This window comes from Saccostrea echinata, unplaced genomic scaffold (genome assembly GCF_033153115.1).
Source record: "Saccostrea echinata isolate AGI-Se365-2 ecotype Australia unplaced genomic scaffold, CSIRO_AGI_Sech_v1 ptg000047l, whole genome shotgun sequence".
In the NCBI taxonomy this organism is placed as follows: domain Eukaryota; kingdom Metazoa; phylum Mollusca; class Bivalvia; order Ostreida; family Ostreidae; genus Saccostrea; species Saccostrea echinata.
In genome coordinates, this window is record NW_026889796.1 from 5,562,618 (window position 1) to 5,576,819 (window position 14,202).

Below are 14,202 nucleotides of genomic sequence, written 5' to 3' on the forward strand. Positions count from 1 at the left end.
AAGCATCTTTATTAAAAAATCTTATTTATTTATTTATTTATTTATTTATTTATTTATTTATTTATTTATTTATTTATTTATTTATTTATTTATTTATTTATTTATTTATTTATTTATTTATTTATTTATTATCAGTAGTTACGGTAGTAGTAGTAATAGTAGTAGTAGTAGTAGTGGTATTTACATGCATTAGGTCCATGCAGGAAATTTTTGTTCACTAGGCAGCCCCCCCCCCCCCCCCCATGCTGAAATGGCTTTTTACGGGCCTGCAAGGGCATGCATCACTTACTTGTTCATATCAAAGTGCATTTTTTAATGCAGATATATCACACAAATAAATACAAATATTTCTTGCGCAAACACAATATTACAATAATTGGCAAAGGCACAACACATATTATAAGAATCTATAAATATACAATATTTAAGTATAGAAGGTGAGGCTGTACATAATCATAAATCATACCATCATTTGTACAATAATTATGTAATGCAATCATTTCTAGATACAACATTTTTAAATAAGTGAGTGTGTTATTTTCAGTATTTCTGGACAATGGCTATTAAAGCAAAGCTTAACTTTTTGAGTATAAGACATTTTTGATATTTTTCCTTGAAAAAATTTATCAAGTTCCTTTCAAAAGTTAACATATGATTATTGTATTTATGGCAGCTGAATAGAAAATGAAATTCATCTTCACCCCCCCCCCCCCCGTGTTGCAAATATTACAAAATCTTTTATCTGTGGGTATAGACAAATGTCTCCCTTTTTCTATGGCAAGGTTATGTGCAATAAGTCTCAACCTGCTAATAATTGATCTCTCTGTTTTCTTTTTTAATATATCAGTGTATCCACAGCGTTTGAAATTATTAAAAACATTAACTTGATATTTTTTTTTATGAATTATGAATCTTTGCATATTCCTCTTGTAAGCATTGCTCTGATCGATATTCTTTGTTTTATGTTTTTCAGCAGTGATTTTATTGAATTTTCTTTTTTTTGGTAATGAATGAAAATCCTAACTTGTTAAAAATTGAAAAAAAAAATATTTTTAGTCCATGAGTTTGTTTTGACTGTTGCTTTATAGATTTTAAATACTAACGTATTCTTGGAAGTAATAAGATGGTTCCTAAATTTTATACTTGAAAAATGTATTCTTGTCCACAGGGGATGTCTGCCTAAATCTGCTCTGCAGGGAGCGTTAGTAGTTTTACAATGTACTCCTAAAATTTCCTTAATAAAGTTCATGTGAAATTTTTCAATTATAGAATTTTCACCAATAATACCCAAGAACTCACAACAATAAAGAAGAACTGGTGTTATAATCGAGTCAAAGAGTTTTCCCAAAAGTTTACATGGATTATCCAAACCAATAGTTTTCTTAATCTTAAAATAGCCTTTTCTGGCCTTTTCCATAAGTACTGACATAGCTAAGTTCAGATATACATGTATAAAAAAAAAGTGGAAATTTTAGGGGAGAAAATCCCAGGTCAAAAACATTTTGCGTTGAATAGTAACACCCTTATATCGATTGATGTTTCATTTCATGTCCATGTTTTAAGACTTTTCATGAAATAATCTTCAATAAACATATTTTGATAATTTTAAAAAAAGATTTTTTTCTTCTTGTTTTTTTTAATGTATACATGTCGAAAATATTTGATTTTATGTGTTTAAAGGGTATAGTTCGGTTTTTAGACGTAGCAACTTGTAGTGTCCGCCATATTGTACAGGTTTGTTGATCGTCATGGGTAGATCAAGAAGCAGAAGTAGATCTTCCAGCAGACAGAGGCATCGTTCTAAACACAAGAAAAGACGCACACGATCCAGATCAAGATCCAGAGAGGCAAGATCTTCGGTGTCGAACCGACATAATTCCAGCAGAAACCGTTCAAGGTCAAAAGACAGAAAGAGAAGAAGAGAAAGGTAAATATATAGTCACTGGGTCAAAGAGCTCATATTTCATATCCTTGTCAATTACATTTTTAACAATGTATACTAATTTCATAATGTTTCGACAGTTGATGCTTAATTTGTACGTCCAATCATCCGACTCCATAAGCTCGGACAAGTTGACAAAAGAAACGCAATTTTTAAAGAGCATATAGTTAATTATACCTAAGTAGTTTATAAGTGGATGTGTTACCTGTATTACAGTATATCGGGTAGAAGGGGTCTTTTCTGTCACCCGTAAAAAATGTATACAAAAAATGTGATGATAGGTTGAATAAGCATATTGTTATTATGTAACAATGTTATCATATTGTTCGAGAATTCCATTATTTGAAATAAGATCAGGTAGTAAAGAAGATCCGACTACTGTATATTTTTACACAAGCTGTTGCAAGTCGCCATCTGCATTAGTTTAAAATATAATGTTTTGATATGTGCAATGGTCTATGTTGCATAATTGAACATAAGACATTTTAGACAATCTGAAGATAGGTAAAATAGTTAGCCAAGTTAAATTTCCACCTCTTTGCACTTTTCCAAAGTTGTACATTATTTTTTACTTCAATAGGAATATTTATACCTGCCCATCAGAGCCAAAGGTCTGATCAAATGTCTGTCTTCTGTAAACTTTTTACATTTTCAACTTCTTCAGAACAAGGGGGCCATTTTGAACCAAACTTGCCACAAAGCATTCTTAGATGAAGGGTCAAGTTTGTTTAAATGAATCGGGCCCAGGGTATGGCCACAATTAGGGATTGAAATTTTTCTTGGAAGTAATTGGAAATAGATTTTCTTGTAGATGGGGAAAAAATCTTTTAAAAATCTTCGAAAAACAGCAGGGCCAAGGTGACTTAGTGAAGGGATGTGGACCATGGGCATCTTATTTCAAGATTAAATATTGCTCAGTTGAATTGACAATTGTAATGCCATGCATCAGAATATTCATATGAATTATCTATCATTAGTGTTGACTGTTCCCATGGATTTTGTTGTATCATGTGATTAATAAGTTAATATCTTTATACTTTGTAGAGCTAAGTTATCTGGAAACTTGGACAGGTACTTAATATCAGCATAAATATCACTTTTGTTTTTCTGGATAGAATCTTTTTGCCATAGGAGCATAATACACTTGGATATATGCTTCATTTTGCTTAACTTACAAAATTAAGCTTTAGTATTTTTGATACATGATTGATTGACAAATACTCAAATTAAAGTACAGTATTAGACATTTTATTTTTGCCTGAAAAAAAAACTTCAAAATGGAAATATGCATTAGACTTAATACTTCAACATTATCAGATACCCATAATAGACTATGCTGCATTCCTTTTCTCCAACATCCATGGCTTATTTCATAATCATCTTATGTTCATTTTCTGATTTCATGAATATTCACCTATTTATATGAATCAATCAAAGTAACTGTCAAAGAACAAGAACTTAATATTCTATTTTGTAAGTAAATTTATAATAGAATAAAAAAGCAGAAGTTGTTTCAATATAAACAGCTGGTAAAGCCATTACATGAATTGACATACCTCTACTGCATATCGACAAATTGGATTAGTGAAAAGAGGTAGCTTTAAAACTTTGTAAGATTTTAAATTGCAGTTATGACATCAAAACTCCCTAATGGGATTACACATAGTGCACACACTAGGTATTGACATAGTAAAAAAATTCATATTGATTTGACCACCAAGTACTGGTAATGAAAGTTAATTTACATCATCTGTTAAATAAAGTTACACAGCAGAAGCAAAGCATACACATTGCCATGTCCTTCAATTGTCAACACTAATTGGTAAAGATTAATATAATTAATCATGTATTTCAGAAAAGGAACAATTTTGAGCAAATCCATCTAACGTAACTGAAAAAGGAATGCAGCTTAGCTAATCCTTGGTTTTGGACAATGATACTTTATATAATTTGGTCATTTTCAGTTGCTATCATGACATGTTGTTAATTTTTCTCCTTTGCTGGTAAACATGTATGCTCTATGAATGCCTCTTCAATGTTTATAAGACCCCTTGAAATCTTTAATCTGATGCATAACATAACTTTCAGTGTTGTACTAAATCTTGATGGACAAATATTTACTAGCAGTAAATCATAACTTTGATCATGAAAGGAAGTTTTTCGATAGCTTTGTATTTTGTACAAAAAAATTTTTATAGGAAGTTATTTTGTTTAAAGTAGGAACGAAATGTTACGGGGGATTTTTAAAAATTTGAAAAAACACTGCTAAATTTTGATCAGTACCATCTATACATTATAATGTTATAGAGCATGAAGTATTACATGTACACAATACACATTTTTGCTTACTTTGCTTGTATGAAAATGTACATTTTATATTGACTCATAAAGGATAATTCATTTTAAGTTATATATGTATATTTATAAAGGAATTGTAAGTTTTTGTTTAAAAAGTATTGCAACACAAATTGTCGTATTTTAGGATCACAGAATGACAATTAGCATGAAATTACCATAAATCAACAGTATTTTAAAGATATCGTGCTGAGATATGGAAGATATTTTAAATTTTTTTTGATTTTTTTCCCCAGAAAAAGGACGCCCTCTTCAAGTAGCTCCAGTAGTGATGATGACTTAATAATCAGAGCAAAGCGAAGAGAGGAAGAAGAGAAGAAGGCAGAGCTAGAGCGACAGAGATTAATGTAATTATTGAATGATTACATTACAGAGATTAATTTAATTAATGAATTATCACTAAAAGGTTTAAACAACGGGGAAAAACATGTTGATGTCAATGATGTGCAAAGTCTTATCTTTTTTCTCCACTAGAAATTATGACTTTGTTGATCTTGACTATCAAATGAGATTCTGAAAATTTGAATTCACAGAGTATAATCGGAACCAAAAAAAAGATATTTAAGTTACACACGAATAGTTTTCCTGTATTGTTTTACTCACTTTTAGTCTTTGTGATTTTTTTGACAGACGACAGAAAGAATTAGAAGAGAAACTAATAGAAGAGGAAGTAGCACGGCGAGTGGAAGAGTTAGTGGCCAAACGTGTGGAGGAGGAACTGGAAAGGCGGAAAGATGAAATCGAGGCTGAGGTGCGGCGACGCGTGGAGGAGGCTAAAAAAATCATGGAGAAACAAATGTTGGAGGAACTAGAACGCCAAAGAGAGGCTGAGTTAGAGGCTCAGAAAAAGAAGGAGGTAATGAAAAGTTTGACTCTAAGTGTACGGGTGGTAGGGGTCTGTTCAGAATTCGAGAATAATTCAGCTCTAGTCACAATTGGTCACAGAACATCTTGATAATTCTGTGTGCTTGTGTTAATGTCAATTATAAAGCAAAAAATAGAAATATTTTCAATTGGTTCCATATTTTTTTTTAATTTCAAAGAAAAAAATGTAGATTTGTTCATAATACATTCCAATGAAGTAAAAATTTGGAGTTTGTCTCACGTTTTAACAATTATTTAGATCTTTTAATAAATGTACATTATTGAGATTTTTCTTGTATACATTACACTTCCTTGTTAAACATGTTAAAGAAATCCCAGATAATACTTGAGATTGTACTTGTATGTAGAGCTGTATGTTTATGTGGTTTTAAAACAAATTAATCTGTACCTCTGAATTTTGATATATAGTGTACATGTTGACATTGCATGCTTAAGTTATCCAAGAATTTTTAACCTTACATTCAGTTTTTATAATAGCTTTTCTCCTTTTTAAATTTATAGATACAAAAATGGTTATAAAATGGTCTTATGATCTGTGAAATGTTTTTAAAAGTGAGCAGTGAAATGTCCTGAGACAGTTCTTATACATGTAAGATAGGGTTAGAAAATATGTGTTTTGTAGTGTTTGATGTTCCTTTACAATTCTTTGTGTTTTTGTCCTTTGTGTTATCTATATTATATTTTTACAACAAATATGAACAAATCTACATAACTTTGTTAACTTTTTCAAACTTTTTTTTTTAACTTTTGTTAACACATAGTAGTTCTGTCATTAAAACTTTTACAGAAATAGAAATTTTAATGCTACTTTTAGCTCACGAATGGAAAGTGAATAGAAAAAAAAGATCTGGAAAAGTTAACATAGTTGATTTAGAATCGATTAAGGTCACAAGAGTAGGAAAAAATGAACAGACCTCTATCTTCCCTCAGAGCAAGGTCACAAGGAAAGCAAGCATAGTTTTTCAGGGCCAAGTTTCGTATCGGATACACAATTAAAAAAATGTACAGTACACTTGAAATGTTTGGTTGTTGTTGAGCCTTTGATATACTATGGATGCTTGTGGCCAAGCCTGAAAAAAAAGCCTTATCATGAAAGTTCTTGGTGCATGTGTTATCTGATGTTTTTGTTTTCAGCAATTGTATATATTTTTTTAGCCAATATTTTAGAGCCACATGATCATGTAAGTGTTAAGATTTCTCAATTTTACCCCGATCTCTTCTAGGTTTTGCTGTTTACTTGTATAAAGATTCCATGTACAGCATTCGCATATTATTGCAAGTATTGAATTGTTGTCTTGACATAAACAATCTAACATTGTTATGACATTTCCATCCAAGACACACTTTTAACTGGCCGGTTACTATTGACATTGTAAGATTTCTTGTGAATTTACGGGGAGGCAGTGTAGTTTAACATTGGGTATTGCGTAGGAAATATGATCTGGGCTCCAAAATTAGTAAATTAGAATTAAAAGCAAATTAAAATCCTGGATTGAAGAATTAGTATATAATGGCTATCCACCAGTTGAATGTGTAGATATTTTCGGAAGAGGAGGAATTTCACTGCAGATATTGGTATGTAAAGTTATGAGGTAACTTATCTAATATAACTGCCTAATCATCATTTTACAGCTGTCAAATTTGCACTGATACAATGTTGATTGTATGTCCTGCAATGTATATGCAGTCACAATTAGATTGAATTCTTACAAGAAATCAATCCTGTGGCATGTGTATAATTACATAAACTTCTTTTACCATTATTTACTAAGTAATATTTAGAAATTCATTCTACATGTATTCTCATGTTGTTGGCTTTTTTTTAGGGTAAAATTTATTATTTTATTGATTGATCAAATTGAAAATTTGATAATATTGTTGATGACATGTAAAAGAATTTTTTTCAAGTTGACATAATATCAAATTTACTGCTATACTTAACGTTCTATGTTCAGTTGTTTATTTTATTCATACTATTTAAATGTTCCACACCCTTTCTGATCTAGTCAAAAATATTTGTAGGAGGAAGAAAAACTCAAACGACAGGAGTTGGAGGATATAATGGCAGAAAACAACAGAAAAATAGAAGAGGCACAAAAGAAATTGGTAGGTTTTACCATGTTGTAAGGATAGGAAACTGTTTATTAATGGGGTAATGAACAAACCAGGAGTGGATCCATGATATTCATTAAGATTCAACTTGTGAAATGACCAAATAACCCCCAATTTTTTTTGTGCAGTGAAAATTTTTAAATTTGTATGAAAAGGAGGGGGTGCCAAATTGGGCATTTTTGTGAGATTTATGTCTAATGGTTTAAACCTTTGTTGTCATTATAAATTGCACAAAGTCTAGCAATTTTATTCTCGTGTCAGGCTGAAGAGCAATTGAAATTGGTCGAGGAACAGAGACGCATGCTCGAAGAAAAGCAACGAATGGAGGAAGAAGACAGGAAAAGAAAAAAAAGAGAACAAGAAGTTATTTTGAACAAAAAGAACGCAAGACCCAAATTGTCTTTCAGTTTAGGGGGGAAATAGTTATGGCTCATTGTTTTGATTTAGTGTTTACATGTATCAGGTTAAGAATAAGTTATTCAGAGTCAAAAATCCTTATCACAAGGATTAAGATGAAGTCCAGGTCCTTTTCCCACACATACATGTATGATAAATATTCCTCGAGTGGATCTATCTGCCTTCCAGGAAAGCAGGAGCATGCGGACATTTTTACATGATTGGAATTTATTTGATGCAAACATTCATATATATAAATGCTGTGGCAATTCCTTGCATCTTTAAATTCCGTCATGTTTATTTGTGTTTGTTTTTGTTTATGTTCCTTCACATCATCTCATATTAACTGTAAATCGATAAATCATGTGAATTAAAATCAATACTAGAAACTCATTTCTTTTGTTTCTAAAACAGGATGGGGAAAATGCTTTCATAGTGGCATTTAAAATGTAATTCATTGTATAGAAAGGCAGGTATTATATAGAATGATGGATGATTTTATTGCCATATATGCAAGCATTAAAAAAAGGCATCATTCAGTAATGGAGCTGGGCAAATAAATCTATACAAGATTTAAAACGATGAAAAAAACTTTTTAAAACCATGAATTATTTGTACTGATCATGAACAGTAGAGCCTCAATTGTGAAAATTAGTAATAAGAGCCTCTGGGCCTTGACAGTCACCTGAGTATCATGAGTTTCTCAAGCTATGGCTACTTACCCCACCTTGGTCTGAAAAATTCTGGCCTCATGGAATAAATTGTACTTTTAAGTGAGAATTCTATTTATCCAGCTTGTTTTCTAGGAATTTGGGAATAAAGAAAATGAGGTGCACTGCATAATAAATTTCAATATTGACCAAGAAGATGGGCAAATAAGATGTGAAATATGGCCATGGTTAGTGAAAATTTTTAAATCTCAATCATAAAAAAATTTCTTTGATGTTTCAATTGACATTAATGCATACTTTGTGTGAGATCTCCACAATCTGCAATACTTTCACAAATATTGAATTTATTTGTCTACAAAATAGCAGACACACACAAAAAAGGGAAAAACAAGATGTGTTTGTAAAACACTGATGGCAGCTTATGGCGAAGGTTAAAGTTTCTCAAATACAAGTCAAAATCCAGGCCAAAAGATAAAAAATGTTAAATTTGAAAGCCCTTGCTGCAACTGTTCAAGAGTTATGGCGAAGGTTAAAGTTTTTTAAAAGTAAGTAAAACATCAAGGTCAAGGTCAAAGTTGTTGGTATCCAAAGGAAAGTCTTGTCAAAAGGATTACATATGTAAACTATGAAAGCCCTAGCACCAACTATTCAAAAGTTATAGACAAGATTAAAGTTTTTCGAAAGTAGGTGACACGTCAAGGTCAAAGGGTCAAAGAGGTTGATATGCAGAGGAAGGTCTTGTCACAAGGAATACACATGTGAAGTTTGAAACCCCAAGCTCCAACTGTTCAGAAGTTATGACCAAGGTTAAAGTCTCATAAAATTTTGCAAAAGTGGGTCAAACTCCAAGGTCAAGGTCAAAAGGTCAAATATGATGGTACCCAAAGAAAGGTCTTGTCACAAGGAATACACATGTGAAATATGAAAGTCATAGCTCCAACCAATCAAAATTTATGGGCAAGGTTAAAGTTGACAACAGACAAACAGATAAACAGACAGACAGGACAAAAACAATATACCCCCGGGATCTTTCGATCCGGGGGCATAAAAAGGATCATTTCCTCTTAAAATTTTTGTGGCAGGGTAGTGGCTCAATGTATGCATACAGTTGGCCTGCTAGATTTGCTAGTGTAAAGAAGGAAGATTTTCAATGCCGTAATTTCAATGTACACGAACAATATCTCCTTAGCCTTATCCTGAAACATTGGCCCAGAGGTCATTAATTTCACAATTTTTGTAGAAGACTATTATAATCAAGGAAACAGCATTCCTGCTAAATGCCTATGAGTAGGGAAGAAGATTTTCAGTTTATGACTCAGGAAGCTTCAGTCGAAAATCTGTTTATTTAAAAAATGACATGGGTTTTATCTTTTATTTCAATCTGATGATCTTATATCTACAAGGTGTGAATGATAAACATGGATCCTGATAAAGCTACGTGTGTGTTGAAGAATTGTGCGAGGATTTGCAGAAATTGACCAGTATGGAGCTCCAAAGGAGATGGGTGAACATGACGAGCGATAAGCCTATAGTGTGACAAACATGAAGATGAAAAATTAAATTTCAATTATATCAAAATTTTCCTTGATATTTCATCTAACATTAAAATATACTTTGTGTAAAATCTCTACAATTTGCAAAAATCCCTCAAAGATTGAAATTATTTGCCTGTGAAATATTAGACACACACTAAAGCGGGCAAAAAGAGTCACTTTCTCATACTTTAACACTATTTTTCGATATGAGTGGGTCTTCGCTCCACCTTTTTGAAAGTTAATCCTCAAAGTTTGCATAAAAATATACATTTTTTGGTTACCAAAAATATGGAGCAATGATCTATTATACCTTAAAAATATACTTTTATGACAAAACATTCGCATGTTTTCGAGAAATACTTGAAGTCCATTAAGTCAAGGCCGGGTCATATCACAAACATGATTTAAATGCCAATGATCGTCAGGACTTGGGTAGTCTAGTGGTTAGCGTGCTAGTCTCGAAAGAAAATGATACTCAGGATTTTTATTGCTAGGGTTCGAACCCCGTGAATACCACAGTAATTTTTTTAATGAAAGAATAAATTTTGCCGAGAAAATTTTCCTCAGAAAAGTTTTGTTTATGACAATTTCATAAATTTCAATAATGAGAACTTTTCTCTAAATATTAAATTCAGAAACTGAACATGATTTTTATATTTCTGAAGCTATAGGCTTTCTGCACGCTATGTTCGCCCATCTCCTTAACAAAAACTCAAATTACATGTATATAAATATGTTGAATATATCATTAATTTGCGCAATAACTGAATTGACCGCGCATCAAATCAATTATTGATATCGTCAATCAATGGATATGCGCATTGATAAGAACAATAATTGATTTGATTTGAACATCAATTCACTTGATAAAAGCAATAATTGATTAATGCGTGCATTGATTCAATCATTGCTCTCATCAATTAATTCAATACGCGCAATAATTCAATTGATGTTTCCAGCAATTCAATTGTTGAGCTTAAGAATATGGTGGAATTATTGCTGGCAAAAATTTATTTAGATCCCTGTATAAATTATTGGTGTTTTCTTTAATTGAAGATATAACTTTTAAATTTAAATATTTTACAAGGATTTTTTTTTTTAGGAGAATGAATGCGCGCAACAATTCAGAGATAATTATTTAAATCATGGATATGGTGAATTGAAAGGTACCATTATCAAATAATCGCTCTTTTTAAAAGAATTGTTGCACGCATAAATTGAATTACTTATATCTGTAAGTCAATTGAGAAGCTAGAGTAATTATTCAATTATTTGAATTGATGTACGGAATAAATCAATAGATTCTGGAGGTAGAAATACTTCATTATTGCTCTCGTTAATTAAATTTTTGTTCTCTTATATTGAAATTATTGCATACATCAATACAATTGTCTTATCATTAATTTATAGGAAGAGAGCAACGATTCAGTTATTGCGCGCATCAGTTCAGCAGAGCACAAAGGCGGATCCAGCGCCCCCCCCCCCCTCCCATCCCGTTTGATTTTTACATGTACATGTATGTAGAACTTATATATGTTCATTACCCTAAAATCAAGAAAAACACCTCTTATTTGTAAGAATTCGTAAGGCTTTGCCCTGAACTCAATGGGGGCTTCAATGCAGACCCACCCATCCCCTCCCCCCGCTTCTCACCCACCCACCCCGGTTATGAAATTCCTGGATCCGCCACTGGAGTAAGCAATATTAACAATTCAGTAGTCAGAATTGAGGATAATTAATAATTTAATAAGACCTTTAATTGAATTGTTGCTTGTATCAAAAGAATTGATGATATCTTCAGATGATTAAAGATCTCTTCATGTTATCATAGATCAACCATGCATATCATTTCCATTTCCATGTTCAAGGAAATTGATCATGTTTCTTCATGCAGGCAAAACCAGATTGTTGAAATCAAAACGTGTACAGGGTGAAATGGTTTGAACGAAATACATGTACTAGGGTTTATTGGTTCATATATGACGCCAGACTCTAATTATACCAGATCATATAATTAATCTGAAATCTATTGCCCACTCTGTTTTTGTTTTTTGAACATATTTTATTAGGATTGGAAACAAGTTCTTACAACTTACTATAGTTCCTCTCCTTAAATATTTATAACTATATGTCATGCAATTGAAATAGTACAGAAATATGAATTTTTAAAAAAGTGATACAAGTGAAAAATCTGTTCAATAATATAGTAATTTAAAATCTACAGGTTTCATCAATAAATTTATGCACAGCAGCAAAAATATTTGTATTAGTTTGTAAAGGCAAATTTACATCACCCCATAATAACAAATTTGTGTCAATATATATAGTGATCAATTCGTAAAGTAAAAATAGGCGGGTTTTTTGTTATCATTCCTAGCATTTGGATAACTAGTACAGGCAAACATCTTCATAATTTCCACATGAACATAAAGGACTATTAATAATATTTCGTATGTGTAGATCATAGTAAGTATACAATTGTGTATGAGTTTAGTATGGATTATGTTTGTATAACGTTGGCCAAATGAAAAATAGATTGGGGGATTTTTTACTTCTGAGTTAGTTTTTACGAAATGCATTGAGTGAGATGGCTTCTATCTTTCTGTACATTGAATATGTGCGGACATTCCTTTTTGAAAATGATAATAGACAGATGGCCCCTGGAAAATTGTTCCAAAAAGTGCCTTTTCCATTTAGTTCGTAAATTAGAACATATGTACATCTTGGTCTACTACTATACATGTAGATCACTCGACTAAAGACCGTGAATGCATTAGTCTTCTGTAATTCTTTCACGAGTTCTTCCACCGGTACCTTTGTTCTGCATACAATTGAATGACCTTTCTATGTTCATGTATTCATGTCGTTGTATTACGACAGAAACTGTGTAACTGTACAAATAGGGCAGGAATAAGATAAGAACGGTACATGGAAGTATTCTCTTTGCCATACTCGTCTTTTCAGGTGAGAACTAGTTCAAATACATATATAAGTAAATAAGAAATATATTATGTACCGATTTTGTGGAAATATGAATTCATAATTATACATGTTATATCAAGAGATTTGAAATTAAATTCCTGTTTAATGTTACCTAAGTAACCTTTACTCTTGATGATGTCGCAGTATAGAGGAGCAATGTAATTAAGGTTCATCGACCCTTTGATAAGAGAGATAACTCTAAATGAAATAAATGAATATAATTCCTTTATAAAAATTTAAAAGTCAATTTTTGTCAAATTTTGCAATTCAATATATGCTGAAAGTACCAGGTACGGTTTTAATACAAATCTGGCCCTGTATTTTTCTTTGTGGAATTTGTTATACTTTACAGCTCCACTAGCGTGAAGGCAAAATTTGATATAGGTAAACAGAGAGGTGATGAACCTTAAAGTAATAGTCCCTTATCTGAACATGTAAATGAGCTTTAAAATGAGTTTATGTAGTTAGTCCTTCGTTCATTTCTGTAGGTTCCCACGTAAATGACATTTACGATTATGATATTCAAAAAATAAGAAGCAAAACGGTACATGCAGGCTTTTTTTTTTTAATTTATAAAACAAGAAAATACGACAAGGTTTTTCTTTAAAGCCATTCTTATATACTCTATATATATAGTTAAGAAAAAATACTAATGCTTGAAACATCAGATGGAGTGGGACTTTTTTCTGTGAATAATTTCCAATTTTGTTAAATGTTAATCAATCATGATATCCAGAAATATGTATAGGGACATTTTCATGATTTTATTTTCCACCCATATTTTTTTTCATTCAGTACAAGATCTATAAAGAATACCCCCTCCACCAAAGTTTGTTAGAATCAAAACTGCTCAAAGTTGTACATTTTAAATACAGAAAAAATAATATTGTACTATATATATTATATATACCGTATTAAATATGTATTGAAACAAAATAAAAATTCTGAGGTACGTGCTTCGACTGTAATTCTAATATGCATGCAGATAAGAAAGACTATAGTATAGATTTTGGGGAGATGATGCAAGAATAAGAATGTCTTTAATTTAAAGGAATATTTCAGGTTAAACGCATGTTTTAGCAATTATTAAGTATGTACACAGTGTTTTACTTTCTTTTTCATGTCCTTAGTTATCGAAATTACAAATTTACAACAAAGTACAAAAATCTATTTGTATTTAGTAATAGTGAGTAGACAAGGGGTTACCCTTTTTCCTCCCTCCACTTTCCTCAATCCCCTTTCTCTCTCCCACTCTTCTCACTCCGCCCCTCCCTCATTTCCTCTTTCTACCTTCCTCCTTGTCCCCCTCCATCTTTCAGGTGCT

General features: G+C 31.6%; 1 protein-coding gene across 2 annotated transcripts; it reads left to right on the forward strand.

Annotated features, from left to right (window-relative positions):
* The first annotated feature begins 1,700 nt into the window (after positions 1-1,700).
* On the forward strand, positions 1,701-8,081 carry LOC133203010 (arginine and glutamate-rich protein 1-like). Of its 2 annotated transcripts, XM_061338862.1 has the most exons (6): positions 1,701-1,927; positions 2,987-3,013; positions 4,534-4,644; positions 4,928-5,153; positions 7,205-7,288; positions 7,556-8,081. In XM_061338862.1, the coding sequence occupies exons 1-6, from the start codon at positions 1,749-1,751 to the stop codon at positions 7,715-7,717; spliced, it is 789 nt and encodes a 262-aa protein (XP_061194846.1). In that variant the 5' UTR covers positions 1,701-1,748; the 3' UTR covers positions 7,718-8,081. The 2 variants fall into 2 exon arrangements, with proteins under 2 accessions (XP_061194846.1, XP_061194848.1); XM_061338864.1 differs by lacking the exon at positions 2,987-3,013.
* Positions 8,082-14,202: the final 6,121 nt, after the last annotated feature.

Excerpts from the sequence above, each read along its gene's own strand:
- LOC133203010 (XM_061338862.1), top strand. The coding sequence starts at position 1,749 with ATGGGTAGATCAAGAAGCAGAAGTAGATCTTCCAGCAGACAGAGGCAT. Across the intron at positions 3,014-4,533 it reads TTATCTGGAAACTTGGACAG|AAAAAGGACGCCCTCTTCAA; the intron begins GTACTTAATATC and ends TTTTTTCCCCAG. Across the intron at positions 7,289-7,555 it reads AAGAGGCACAAAAGAAATTG|GCTGAAGAGCAATTGAAATT; the intron begins GTAGGTTTTACC and ends TTCTCGTGTCAG.